At 40.1% G+C, this 13,170-nt stretch overlaps 1 protein-coding gene across 2 annotated transcripts; it reads right to left on the bottom strand.

The window, feature by feature from the left end:
* Window positions 1-4,114: 4,114 nt before the first annotated feature.
* On the bottom strand, window positions 4,115-11,818 carry CCNG1 (cyclin G1). Of its 2 annotated transcripts, XM_070075803.1 has the most exons (7): window positions 11,508-11,757; window positions 10,212-10,475; window positions 8,440-8,693; window positions 8,064-8,218; window positions 6,765-6,843; window positions 6,587-6,685; window positions 4,115-6,355 (listed from the first exon to the last, which is right to left on the bottom strand). In XM_070075803.1, the coding sequence occupies exons 2-6, from the start codon at window positions 10,473-10,475 to the stop codon at window positions 6,622-6,624; spliced, it is 816 nt and encodes a 271-aa protein (XP_069931904.1). In that variant the 5' UTR covers window positions 11,508-11,757; the 3' UTR covers window positions 4,115-6,355; window positions 6,587-6,621. The 2 variants fall into 2 exon arrangements, with proteins under 2 accessions (XP_069931904.1, XP_002710403.2); XM_002710357.5 differs by lacking the exon at window positions 8,064-8,218 and having other exon boundaries at window positions 11,508-11,818.
* Window positions 11,819-13,170: the final 1,352 nt, after the last annotated feature.

Raw genomic sequence — 13,170 nt, 5'->3', positions numbered from 1 at the left:
CAGCAAGCTGTAGCCTTACCTGCTGTGCCACAACTCTAGCCCATCTCCTTTTATATAACTTACTTCTGCTTGCTTTGGGTTCTAAATCTCTTTTCTGATTTCTTAAAATGGAAACTTAATGACTTAGGCCCTTCATCTTCTTAATAAATGTAGTTGATGCTATAAATTGCTCTCTATGCTCTGGTTCAGCTACATTCCACATTTTGTGAGATTTTTTTTCATTCAGTATAAAGTATTTTCTATTTTCTTTTAAGGCTTCTCCTTGGAGCCTGTTTAACTTCGAAGCATTTTTATTTTCTTGTCATCTCTTAATGACTTTTAGTTTATTGCCAGAGAACATACTTTGTATGATTTCAGTTCTTTTAAATTTATTAAAGTTCAAGACCCAGGCTATGGTCTATCTTGGTAAAAGTTCCATATGCATTTGAAAGAATGCTGCATCTGCTATTTTAGGATGAAATGTTTTAAGTCAGTGAAAACATTCGTTGCTACTCAGTTCTATGTCTTTGCTAATTTTCTAGCAATTTTATAGAATACTCAGAAGAATATTTCATTCTCCAACTATCAATGAAGCTTTGTCCTTTTCTCCTTATAGTGTTTTTAATTTTTGTGTCATGCATTTTTTTTCCAAAAAAATTTATTTATTTATTTATTTGAAAGTCAGTTACACAGAGAGAGGAGAAGCAGAGGTCTTCCATCCGATAGTTCACTCCCTAATTGGCCACAACAGCCGGAGCTGCGCCGATCCGAAGCCAGGAGCCAAGAACCAGGAGCCAGGAGCTTCCTCCGGGTCTCCCATGTGGGTGCAGGGGCCGAAGGACTTGGGCCATCTTCTACTGCTTTCCCAGGCCACAGCAGAGCTGGACAGGAAGTGGAGCAGCCAGGTCTCGAACCGGCACCCATATGGGATGCCAGCACTTCAGGCTAGGGCATTAACCTGCTGCGCCACAGCACCAGCTCCTGTTTCATGCATTTTTAAGATGTGATAATAGGTGCTTCCATATTTAGGAATGTCAAGTCATCTTGAATTGATTCTTTTATCCTTAATATCCCTTTTTATCCTTGGTAATTTGCTCTTAAGTCCATTTTGTTGAATTACTATAAAAATTGGCTTATATTTTATTCATCTTATTTGACTTATGTTTACTGTTTTGGGTTTATAAAAATTGTTTCATACTTATAAGCATTGTGTAAGAACGTAATATAAAAATTATTAGTATAAACTAGAGAAAAATTCTCTAGTTATTACTGTTCTATGATCATGATGAGAGTACTGAAGTTAATGTGGACAGGACAGTTTGGTTTGGCAGTTAAACAATTACACATGAATCCAATTAATCCTCCATTTTGGAAGGTGCTGTGCAGACCTGTCAGAGCACAGCCCTTTGAGTCAGAATTGCCTGGATTTAATCCCACTCCTAAGTACTAAATTTGTGACCAGACACAGGTCATTTGGATCCTTTGGTTCTTTGTAAATTAGGATAACCTTATTCATATAAAACATCTAGTACTTGTAACTGGCAATAACAAAATATCATTATCACTAACAAATGGTAGATCAGAATTAGCTGTGGATTTTAGATAGTGTGTCTCATAACTGAAAATACGTATGAGGTTCAGGTACCTTTCTAAAAAAAGGATGTAGGGGGTTGGATGTTGTGCTAAAATATTAAGCTGCTGCTTGGAATGCCTCAACTCATGTTGGAGTGCTTGGTTGGAGCCCAGGCTCCTCTGTTAACAGTTGAGCTTCCTCCTTAATAAGTCCAGGAAAGCAGTGGATGATGGGCTACAAATCTGAGTCCTTGCCACCCATATGGGAAACCAGATGGAGTTATGGATTTCTAGCTTGGGTTGGCTATGGTAGGCATTTGGGGAGTGAAACGGATGGTTTCTCTGCTTTTCAAATACCTTTTTTTTTTTCTTAAGATTTATTGATTATTTTAAAGCCAGAGTTAGAGAGGCAGGAGAGAGAGAGGTCTTCCATCTGCTGGCTCACTCCCCAAATGGTGGCAATGACAGGAGCCAGGAGCTTCTTCCAGGTCTCCCACCCAGGTGCAGGGGCTTAAGGACTTGGGCTATTTTCTACTGCTTTTCCAGGCCATGGCGGAGAGCTAGATCAGTAGAGCAGCTGGGACTTGAATTGGCACCCATACTGCTACACCACAGTGCTGGCCCCTCAAATACATCTTTTTACAAAATATTAACACTGTGAAAAAGGCGGAGGGTCATTAAAAATTCCTAAATGGAATCACATTCAGAAGGAGGCTTAATAATGGTTTCTCTTTCATCAGTAACCCCTTTGTAATGTCCACTTTTGTCTTGTTAAATCAAAAATACTTCAAAAATCACATACTGAGATTCAATAATTACCAAGTGATTCAAGCAGGTTAACTTCTAAAAAATTTATTTATTTATTTATTTATTTGAAAGGCAGAATTAGAGAGAGGCAGAGGCAGAGAGAGACAGAGTTCGAGATCCTCCATCCGCTGATTCAATCCCCAGATGGCCGCAACAGCCGGAGTTGCCCCAATCTGAAGTCAGGAGCCAGGAGCTTCTTCTGGGCCGCCGGCATGGGTGAAAGGGCCGAAAGAGCTGGGCCATCTTCCACTGCCTTCCCAGGCCATAGCGGGATTGGAAGTGGAGCAGCTGAGACAGGAACTGGTGCCAATATGGAATGCTGGCACTGCAGGCAGTGGCTTTACCCGCTGGCCCCCAGCAGGTTGCCTTATATTGGAAATTACCATCATTATCAAGTAACCCACTGGGCTGCCATTAATCAGGTAATGGTTTGAACAAAAGTTTAGGTGAATAAATTTGTATTAAGCATATTCATCTATAGCAGTGACTGATCTAAATGATAAAAATGAATAATGCATAAACATCAACTTTTTAATGCACATTACGCATATTCACTCACCATCTTTGTCTTTTAAAAAATCGCCAGGAAGTATTAATTAGGTAATAGCCATACTACTAAAAGATTTTACTGGGGCTGAGGCTGTGGCATAGTGGGTAAAGCCACAGCCTGCAGTGCCAGCATCCCAAATGGGTGCTGGTTCAAGCCCTGGTGGTTCACTTCCGATCCAGCTCTCTGCTATGGCCTGGGGAAGCAGTAGAAGATGGCCCAAGTCCTCGGGCCCCTGCACCCGCGTGGGAGACCCCGAAGAAGTTCCTGGCTCCTGGCTTTGGACTGGCGCAGCTCCAGCTGTTGTGGCCAATGGGGGAGTGAATCAGTGATGGAAGGCCTCTCTCCCTGTCTCTGCTTCTCCTCTCTCTGTGTAACTCTTTCAAATAAATAAATAAATAAATGATTTTACTGTTTGTTTCCCTGCATTTACTTTAGTGCTAAATTTAAGTTCACTAAGAGGTAGCTTTTTTTTACCTTTGTTTGTTTGTTTTTTTAAGATTTGGTGTTATTTGAAAGGCAGTTACGGAGAGATGGAGAGACACAAAGGTAGACATCTTCCATCTGTTGGGTCACTCCCCAGATGGTCACAGCCCAGGCTGAAACCAGGAGCCAGGAGCCAGAAGCTTCTGGGTCTCTTATATGGGTCCAGGCACTTCACTTGTGCCATCTTCTGCTGCTTTCCTTGTCACATTAACAGAGAGCTGGATAGGAAGTTGAACAGCCAGGAAATGAACTGGCACCCCTATGGGATGCTGTGATTGCAGGCAGCTGTTTTGTCCACTGTGCAAGACACCAGTCCCAAGAGAGCTTTTTATCTGGTCTTGCCATCATACTGTAAAACAGTTAATTAAATCAGAAGAAAATCATGAGGCAGGTGTTTGATGCAGCAGTTTAGACACAGCTTGGTATGCCTGCATCCCATATCCAAGGACATGGGTTCAAGTCCCAGCTCCACTTCTGATCCCACCTTCCTTATAATATATACACTGCAGGGCAGCAGGGTATGACTCAAGTATTTCAATCCTTGTTACCCACATGGGAACCCCAAATAAGAGTTCCAAGCACCAGGCTTTGGCATGGCCCAGCCCTGAGCTGTTGAATGTATCTGGGTAGTACTATTTGTGGATGGAAGATAGATACCTTTCTCTTTTAAATAAATTTTAAAAATAAAAATTTTTAAATGAATCAAAACCACACAGCAAGGGATTGCATTTCAATAACTTTATTGAAAGGTATATCACTTAGTACCAAAGATAATGGTATTTAGTTAGGTTACCTCTGCCAACTCAAAGTTAACACTGATGTATCAAATAACTGAAATATTACCAGCCTTTTGGGAAAACTGAAGTTACCCAAAAAACACAGGTTATAAAATTTAAGGGTAATACACGCTGTGATTCTTTGGTTTTTATTTTTTATTGCGTATTTGTCCACAAGATCATGTCAGAAATGATCACAGCCACTCTGAATGAACGCAGGCTATGCACTGCTCCATTAATCATCCATGACACCGTCACACTGTACACCTCCTTACATTCACTGACTGACTGAAGACTGTTTCTTGAACACTGCCTCAGTGATCTACTTATGAAGGTGTCGACTGACTTTTCTTAAGATGCAGTAAGGGCATTAGTGAAAGCATATTCTTTAGAATATTATTCTAATCTAAATTAGAAGCAATGACAATTTTCTGAAAACAATACTCAGTAAAGACTTCTGGAGTGTTAAATCTAGTCTGAACTTACTTTAGTGGAGTAAAGTAAGTCCTCAGAGTGATAATTTGAGCAACTAATAAAATAGAAAACAATTTTCTTGATTGGACTAGACTGGGGCAGTAGATTCTATATAAAAGATCTTATCACACATACAAACATCATCTGTTTTCTTGAAAAAATATTAAAGATTATGAACTTGCCAAACTTACTAAGTTTTTTTTTTTTTTGCTTTCTACAAAATGCCTTCAAATTTGTGTCCCCTTCTCAGGATTACATTATTCGCATTTTGGGTAACAGAAAACCATTTAAACCGCCTAAAACACTAACCTTTGTTGTATCTTAAAAGTGCATTTGTGAAATGTTATTTTGATGAAAACCTCATAATTTAAAACATTTAAATTATGTAGGTTAGCATTTTCAATACTACCTAAGTATATCAATCAAATATAGAAAGTTAAATCAATGTTAAGAAATGAAGATTCACAGTTTACTTTCCAAAGCTTGTGATTAGTGCTTCATATTTATGCTTTTAACTTTGATTTGACTGCTTCATAGATGAATTTATATCTAAACATAATTCCACTATAGCATAATACTAATTAGGCAGTTTCCCCAAGCATAAGAACATCATATTCATCTAGTTGTAAAGTTTTAAGGCTTGAAATTTAAACTCATGAAAACATCATGGAATCCATAGCTCAGGGCTGTAGGGTTCAGAGTTTTCATTGTTGTTGCTGCAATAATCCTCCTTAAATCAACAACAACAAAAAAAAACCCAACTTATCAGACATCTGTGAAATATTACTATTAAAAGTGAACTAACTGTTCAGGTTAAATTTCATAATCATAGATATATTAAATGTTAATTTAATTTTGAATGGAAAAAGGTAAATCATTATTACTAGTTAAGAAATTTAAATGGCAAGAATATATATCCAGTGACCCCAAGTTTATCTTTTATGCATGTAACTACTTTCCCAGAATTCCAAATATTATAGTAACTACAGTGTTGAGACGCCCTTGCAGTTTCCAGACACCCAACATCAAGACTGATTGGCTGTATCTTCTTTTTCTTTAAATACACTATCAAAGTTCATACTGATTTTACTTATAAGCTAACATTCTCAAATTAGTCCAAATATCCAAAAGTTTGGTCCTATTGTCCTACTCAGCTAGTGTATCTTTAAATGAGCCAGAGTTTAGGTCTTCAGAGAGCAAGATGATGTTCAATAAGAAAATATGATTTTAATGCTACTTTTAAAACTTGGGTTGTTGAGGACATACTTTTTTTTATGCTGATTAATGAAATGCCTAACATACATATCAGAGGTTAGATAATTCCTTACCCTTAGGGTTCTGTATATACTAAATGTCTTCAAATATTAGCTGACCAAATCAGTGTAGAAACTTCCCCTTTGCTATTGCAACTCCATTTTGTTTACTTTGAAGAGAAATGATATTTTAATTCTTCCATTGTAAAAGAAAATTATAGCACTGATAATTTCCTTTATGGAGAATAACAATGATCCAAATTCATGAATTAAGGAACCATTTCAGGAATTGTTGGAAGGTGAGCTATTCTGTAGTAACTATGCTTCAATTGCCGTGCGGTACGCCCAGACACAATCCATTTCAACTTCTGAACATTCGGTTTTGAACACTTGTTTGATGAATACTCAGTTAAGCACTTTGATACAAGCTCTTGCCAGAAGGTCAAATCTCTGCCATTTATCTGTACATAAAAAAAAAAAAAATTCAATTAAAATAAAAGTCTCACTGTATTTATTTATAGTAATAAATGCAGTCTTCTTAAGGACATATATCCTTCCTCATTAAAAAAAAAATTTGGAGTAGCTAAATAGTTTCAAATAAACACACATCTCATTTTACTGCAGGAGATAATGCAAGTGGTTCAGTTTCTTGTACAGCTGTTACTAGGATTTAGGCTATGACCCTGACATACCTTGGAATGTTTCTGAAGACATTCTATTCCTTCTGTTAACTCCACACACTGCTGTGCTTGGATCTCCAATGCAATGATAGACAAAGCCAACACAGAAGGCTGAAAGAGATAAATTTAAAGTAAATGGAAAATACTGAATTTGTCAATATAAATAGGTTTCATCTGTATAAATATTTACCTTTGCTTTAGAAAATATGATCCTGCAGTGACATGCCTTAAGTTGAGCTTCCAGTCTTTCAAAATTAAGGTTATTTCTCCTTTAAAAAGAAAACAAGATTAATTTTACTTAGATAATATTACAGCTAGTCAAGAGACATTTTTGAAGAAACATTTTTAAGAGCAGTTTATGCACACTTGTCATACGACATTTCCTATAGCGAAACAATCTGTCTTGCATCAGAGCACCATACATGAGTTTTAAATGATTTGAGCCAAAAAAAAAAAACAGTATTATGCCACAAGTATCAACATTTATTTTCATTTTAATAAACCTATTTTTTAAAAGATTTATTTTATATTATTTGAAAGTCAGAGTTACACAAAGAGAGGAGAGGCAGAGAGACAGAAAGAGAGAGAGAGGTCTTCCATTCGATGGTTCACTCCCCAATTTGGCCACAACAGCTGGAGTTCCGCCTCTCTGAAGCCAGGAGCCAGGAGCTTCTTCCAGGTCTCCCACGTGGGTGCAGGGGCCCCAGGACTTGAGCCATCTTCTACTGCCTTCCCAGGCCATAGCAGAGAGCTGGATCGGAATTGGAGCAGTCAGGACTAGAACCGGTGCCCATATGGGATGTCAGTGGTTTAGGCCAGAGCATTAACCCACTGTGCCATAGCGCCAGCCCCAAACCTATTTCTGTATCTACTGAATTTCCTTTTTCCATAAATCTCTGGGAAATGTTTACATACTAGGTTTTATAAAAGTTGAAATGTCCTGGGCTGGCACTATGGCATAGTGGGTAGGGGCCAGCACCGTGGCTCACTTGGCTAATACTCCGCCTGTGGCACCAGCATCCCATATGGGCGCCAGGTTCTAGTCCCGGTTGCTCCTTTTCCAGTCCAGCTCTCTGCTGTGGCCCGGGAGGGCAGTGGAGGATGGCCCAAGTGCTTGAATGCCTGCATGGGAGACCAGGAAGAAGCACTGGCTCCTGGCTTCAGATCGGCGTAGCTCTGGACACAGTGGCCATTTGGGGGGTGAACCAACTGAGGGAAGACCTTTCTCTCTCTCTTTCTCTCTCTCTCTTTCACTGTCTGTCAAATAAATAAAATAAAATAAAATAAAATAAAATAAAGTTAAAAAAAAAAAAAGTTGAAATGGCCTGGGCTGGCACTGTGGCATAACATGTAAAACCACCACCTGCAGTGTTGGAATCCCATTTGGGTGCTGGTTCGAGACCTGGATGCTCCACTTCGAATCCAGCTCTCCGCTATGGCCTGGGAAAGCAGCAGAAGATAGCCCAAGTCCTTGGGTCCCTGCACCCACCTGGGAGACCAGGAAGAAGCACCTGGCTCCTGGCTTCGGATCGGCGCAGCTCCGGCCATTGTGGCCATCTGGGGAGTGAATCAGGGGATGGAAGACCTCTCTCTCCCTCTCTCTGCCTTTGCCTTTCTGTAATTCTGCCTTTCAAATAAATCAATCTTAAAAAAAAAAAAAAAAAAAAAGAAAGAAATGTCCTTTAATCCCAAGAATTAGCCTTCGTGAAACCAATTCTTCTCACTTATGCTTGACAGTAAAGTTCAGGACAACAGCTGTCATTTCAGTTATTTTCTTTAGAATTCTATGAGGATATTGATTTAATGCAGAAACCAAACATCACTATGATTTCTAAACCTCTATCTTCAAAACATAGGTCACATACCTTTCAAATGGCAAGTTCTCTTGAATGAGTGAATAATAGAGTTGCAGAAACTGAAAGGCAGTAGTAGCTTTGACTTTCCAACACACCTTCTCCAATACAATCTTTTCCATTCTCATCAAGTCTGAAACCGTAAACCTATACTGACTTATCCGGATCAAGTCAGTTGCCAGTGGCACATTCCTTTCCTCTTCTATTGATTTTACAGCCAAATAAAAACAGCTCAGACCAACACATCTAAGGTGCTTGGGCTGTACCTAAGAAAACAAACAAACAAAAAAAACAACATAACAGTAAGCCCATATTTCAACCTTATTTCAATTAGTAAACATAAGGAGTAACCTAGAACTCAGATCTAAAATTATGAATTTATCTTTCAGCTGTATTGCTCAAGTATGATAAGCTTAATATCTAGCTAAACTGTAGCCTGTCCATCTTATGATCCCTAGTTGAAACCAATTTCTGAGTAACTGGACCAAGTTTTAGTATAATAATTTGGCTTCACTGTAGAAAACTTCTTGTTTTTAATCACTGTAGAATTTTAAGTCTGAGTAAACAAGTTAACTGGTCAATGACATATTTGGACTAAAACATGTTATGGCTTATTCACAAAATTTCTTTACAGAAATTAGATGTATTTTTTAAGGTTGTTTCATTTTAGTAATACATGTAATAATTTTTAAATCTATGATAGCACATAATTTACTGTGTCTATAAAATTCTATTCACTACCAGTCTCCCTTTTTCATTTATTCAATTTCTGAAAGTCTGCAGTTAATACAGTCAAAATTCTAAGTTTCAGCTCAAATGAAACTGTTTTTATCAATATCTGTGCTCCCTGTTCTTTTTCTTGTAAGCCTTTCATTAGATATTTACGCCAATTTAAAGACATGTGATTGTTTTTCTTAATAGACTTGTACTATGATAAGCTTTCAATGTAACCATCTTATTCCCATGTAAGACTGTGTTACACTTGAAGGGCAGGTATGCGTATTTTTTAAAATTAAGAGATTCCAAAGATAGTGTCTATGTATACAAGTATCTAAAGAGATATTTAATGTCTGCTGCATAGGTTTTTTGAACCATTCAACTCAACAAATACTGAGTTCCTCTTATGCATGATGCATTGTGTTAGCCTTAGAAAAGTGAGTTTAATTCTAACTGTCTCATCATCTCATTGTTCTCAAGATTGTGAGGTACAGGGAAGGCAGATGTATTTTTAACACTTAAGCCCTGAAAGCTACACAGATATATTATTTATCTAGAATAAGGAAATAACCATGTAAAAGTTCTTCCTTTAGAAGATACTCTTTTCTCTATTCCATGCAAACTCAAGTTGGAAATGCCTTAGTGGCCAAAACAGTTATAACTTTATGTGTGTAATGACTACGAAACACATTCTAATTCTTAAACATTCTCTAGCATTTTAGACCTCTAACAAAACATAAAAACTGTAATAAATAAATGGAAATGTCCAATCTTTTCTAGAAAGGTTGTTAAAAGCAGCAGTTATTTTTTCTCCTGGAAAACTCTGCAATCAATTACTTGATATTAGACTACGTTTTGCCTCAGAATACAAGTAATAAATGCATTACTCTCGATCATTATAAGCATATTTACTGTTGTAGTACACAAGATTACAGTAGTGTTTCTGCTATTTACTGAAAATTAAAAAGATCAAGATTATGATTATCCGCCAATAGCTAGCAATTCTATCTCTAAAACACATGGATCAAGAACAATTCATCCTCAGGATAACACAGCTTTAAACATACCTTCATTTTAGACAGGAATCTGTCCAGTAAATTCACAGCTAGAGAAAATGTCTCCGTGTCAAAGCCAAAAAACTGAGTGAGACTAAGAAGATCTTTCACTTCGAAGTCCCTCAGCCGTGCAGTCATTCTGAGGCCATTATCGTGTGCAGACTCAATTAGTCTCAAGCCGCAGACCTTTGGCTGACATCTAGACTCCTGTTCCAACAAAGTGTTCAGCTGGTGTAGCAGTTTCTGAGAGTCAGTTGTTGTCAGTACTTCTATCATCTATAAATAGAATAAGCCCAGAAACAGTGTAAGGGGCAGTCTCTTTTGCTTTCCTTGGCCATTTTGATTTGTGCGTAAGAATGTTTTATATTACAAGTCTCACCTCCCCTTATGGGAATCTAAATTATCGTCAAGTGCCCTCCCCCACCAAAAGCTGGATATATCCTAAATTGTGACTTTCTAGAGGATTGGGATCATACCTTTTTAAAACAAAGTGTAAGTCTTCAAGAAACACTTGTTCAAGCTGTTGTCAATAGATAACCATGAAAAGGCACTTATTTAAGATGGGATAGGATACTAAAACTTTGAAATCTGATGGTAGCAGTCATTCTGCCATTTATTAACAATATGAACTATTCCAGTTACTCCATTTTTTTGTAGTTTCTCCTCTGAGAAGTGGGGAAACCACACATGTATAGTGTACATGAAGTCAAGCAAACAGCTTAGCACACAGTTTTCTTAAAAATTATTTCACAATAGTGAGCATAATTCTACATTGGTAAAATGAGGGTACACTATCTGCTTCTTTGAATAGCAGGGAAGATTACACGAGGCGATTCGCTAAGAGTGCAGCACACAGGTTGGTACACAGTCCTCAAAAACCGTTCTTTTATTGGTGTTAGGAAAGGAAATTCAAAGGATGCGTTGAGATCACATAGTCAGGAGAAAGGCTAACATAGTTTGCAATATGAGCCTGAGAATTTCATTAAGGGTGCTTAACACTCCTGTTTCTGGGATACCTTAACACCAATTTAATGACAGGAAGCCAAAGGGATGTTTACGGTTGGAAAGGTGAGAAACCGCTAAGTTCAAGCACCCAACTCTTTCTCCTTGGGCTGGGTGGACGAGACACTAAACAGGAGGACGGACCCAGCCGCGCCCCTAAGGCTCAGACTAGCCTGGGCTTGCGCTCACAGTAGCGGGCGAGCTCGTGAGCAAAGGAGCGCCGGCCGAACCTACGCGTCACCCCGCGCACCCAGCTCTGATCCCACCCGCACCCAGGAGTGTATGTAGCCCGCAGTCCCAGCTCACCTTGATAGCGGCTGCAGCTCCTCAGTGGTAACCTCCCTCCCCGGGCCTGCTCTCACCTCACCCCCACGATATCAGATTCCAGCGGTCTACGAGACGAGGGGTCTCGCGGGCGAGAGGGGAGAGGCCCGGGGAGGGGGAGCCGTCCTGGGTGGAGGTCTTCGCAGCGCCGCCCAGACGACACTGCCCTCCGGAGGGTCAGCTCGGAGCCGAAGGGGCTGTGCCTCCGCGTCCCAGAAATATATTGGAGGGCGGGGCTCTCGTGCAGGGAGGCATTTTCACCGCTGATTGGTGTAGCCCTTTTGATAGATGGTCTCCACGGTCCAAAGAGGGCTGGCCTGGAAAGGTGTGAAACCCGGCCAATCAGCGCACACTTCCCGTTACCCAGCGTCAAATTCTCCCTCCCTTTAAGGCCACGCCCCTACCTCTAAGGGTTTCTCATTGGAGACTTTCCCAGCGTGTCTTCACTGGAGGCGGGCTGAACCAAATACGGACCAAACCTGGTCCAGGTCGGGTCACTCTGTCGTCAGCCGGGTATGATTCCAGAACGAACTGGGAGTTTCGGTTCTGTTTGGTTTACTAGTTGTGCAGTGTTCTGCCCCCGTCTTTTTAAAAACAGACAGGAAAAAGTTAAGGTTTGGTTTTTCATTGTGTATGAAGTCCTGTGTGTGGTTTACTAAATTCCAGAGAATTCTTGGTGAGCTTGGGAAACAATTGAAGTTTGTTTTATTTTGCTTTTTTGGTATAATTTATCAACTACTGTAGTGGGGTTGGACTATGTAGTTTTTTGGCTCCTTATCAATTTTCTGAATTTTTCCCCTTAGACAAATTTAAATAGACAAGTTGGTACAGTTTTTTTTTTTTTTTTTTTTTTTTTTTTTTTATCAAAAGGAAAGCGTGTGACATGAGAGACCCGGATGAAGCTCCTGGCTCCTCGCTTCGGCCTGTGTCACGGGTCACGGCAGGGAGGGCGGTTGCCAAAGATAGTCTCATGGGTTCTTTTCCTCAGCTTAGTTTAGAAATAAAAAGCCGGGAAACAATTTGCAAAGGGGCAGAAACTTTTATCCAATTGACAAGTGACAGAGCATCTGGTCCGAAAGGAGACAGGCGGCCCGAGTGGGACACTGGCTTTGAGGACGTGTCCCTGTTTTTTAAGGCATTACTGTTTGTCATTGGGTCATCCTGTTGGGGGTGCCCATTGGACAGAGGGTTTCACATATGTATGTTGATTGGCTTGGAGCTCAAGGAGATTGTGTGGGGGTCTCATGGAGACTGTCTCCTTAGGGGCTCAGCCCCCTCTGCTAGCTCTGGGTGGACCATTGCAACTTACTTGAAGTCATGGCTTAAAACCGCAAGGGCACACAAGATAGCTAGGGTCTCTTGGAGCCAGTCCAGCTCTCCCCAGGTGCACAGCCCCTTCACCAACCAGCTCTGAGTGAAAGATTGTACCCACCCTGAAGGTGTGATTGAAGGCTGCACACAAGAAGTTATTACCGGGGGAGATGCTGGTGTCCTGGAGACAGGCTTTCCAGCCACAGCTGGCAGCCTGCTTATGAAGAACATTCTATCTGTGTCTAAAGGGGCCCACAGACTCCCAGCCCCACTGGCTGGGCTCAGCCTGACTGAGCCCTGGCCATTGTGGCCATTTGGGGAGAGAAACAGCTGA

The sequence above is a fragment of the Oryctolagus cuniculus genome, chromosome 6 (assembly GCF_964237555.1).
Source record: "Oryctolagus cuniculus chromosome 6, mOryCun1.1, whole genome shotgun sequence".
Taxonomy (NCBI): domain Eukaryota; kingdom Metazoa; phylum Chordata; class Mammalia; order Lagomorpha; family Leporidae; genus Oryctolagus; species Oryctolagus cuniculus.
This window is presented reverse-complemented; position numbering and strand designations above follow the sequence as displayed.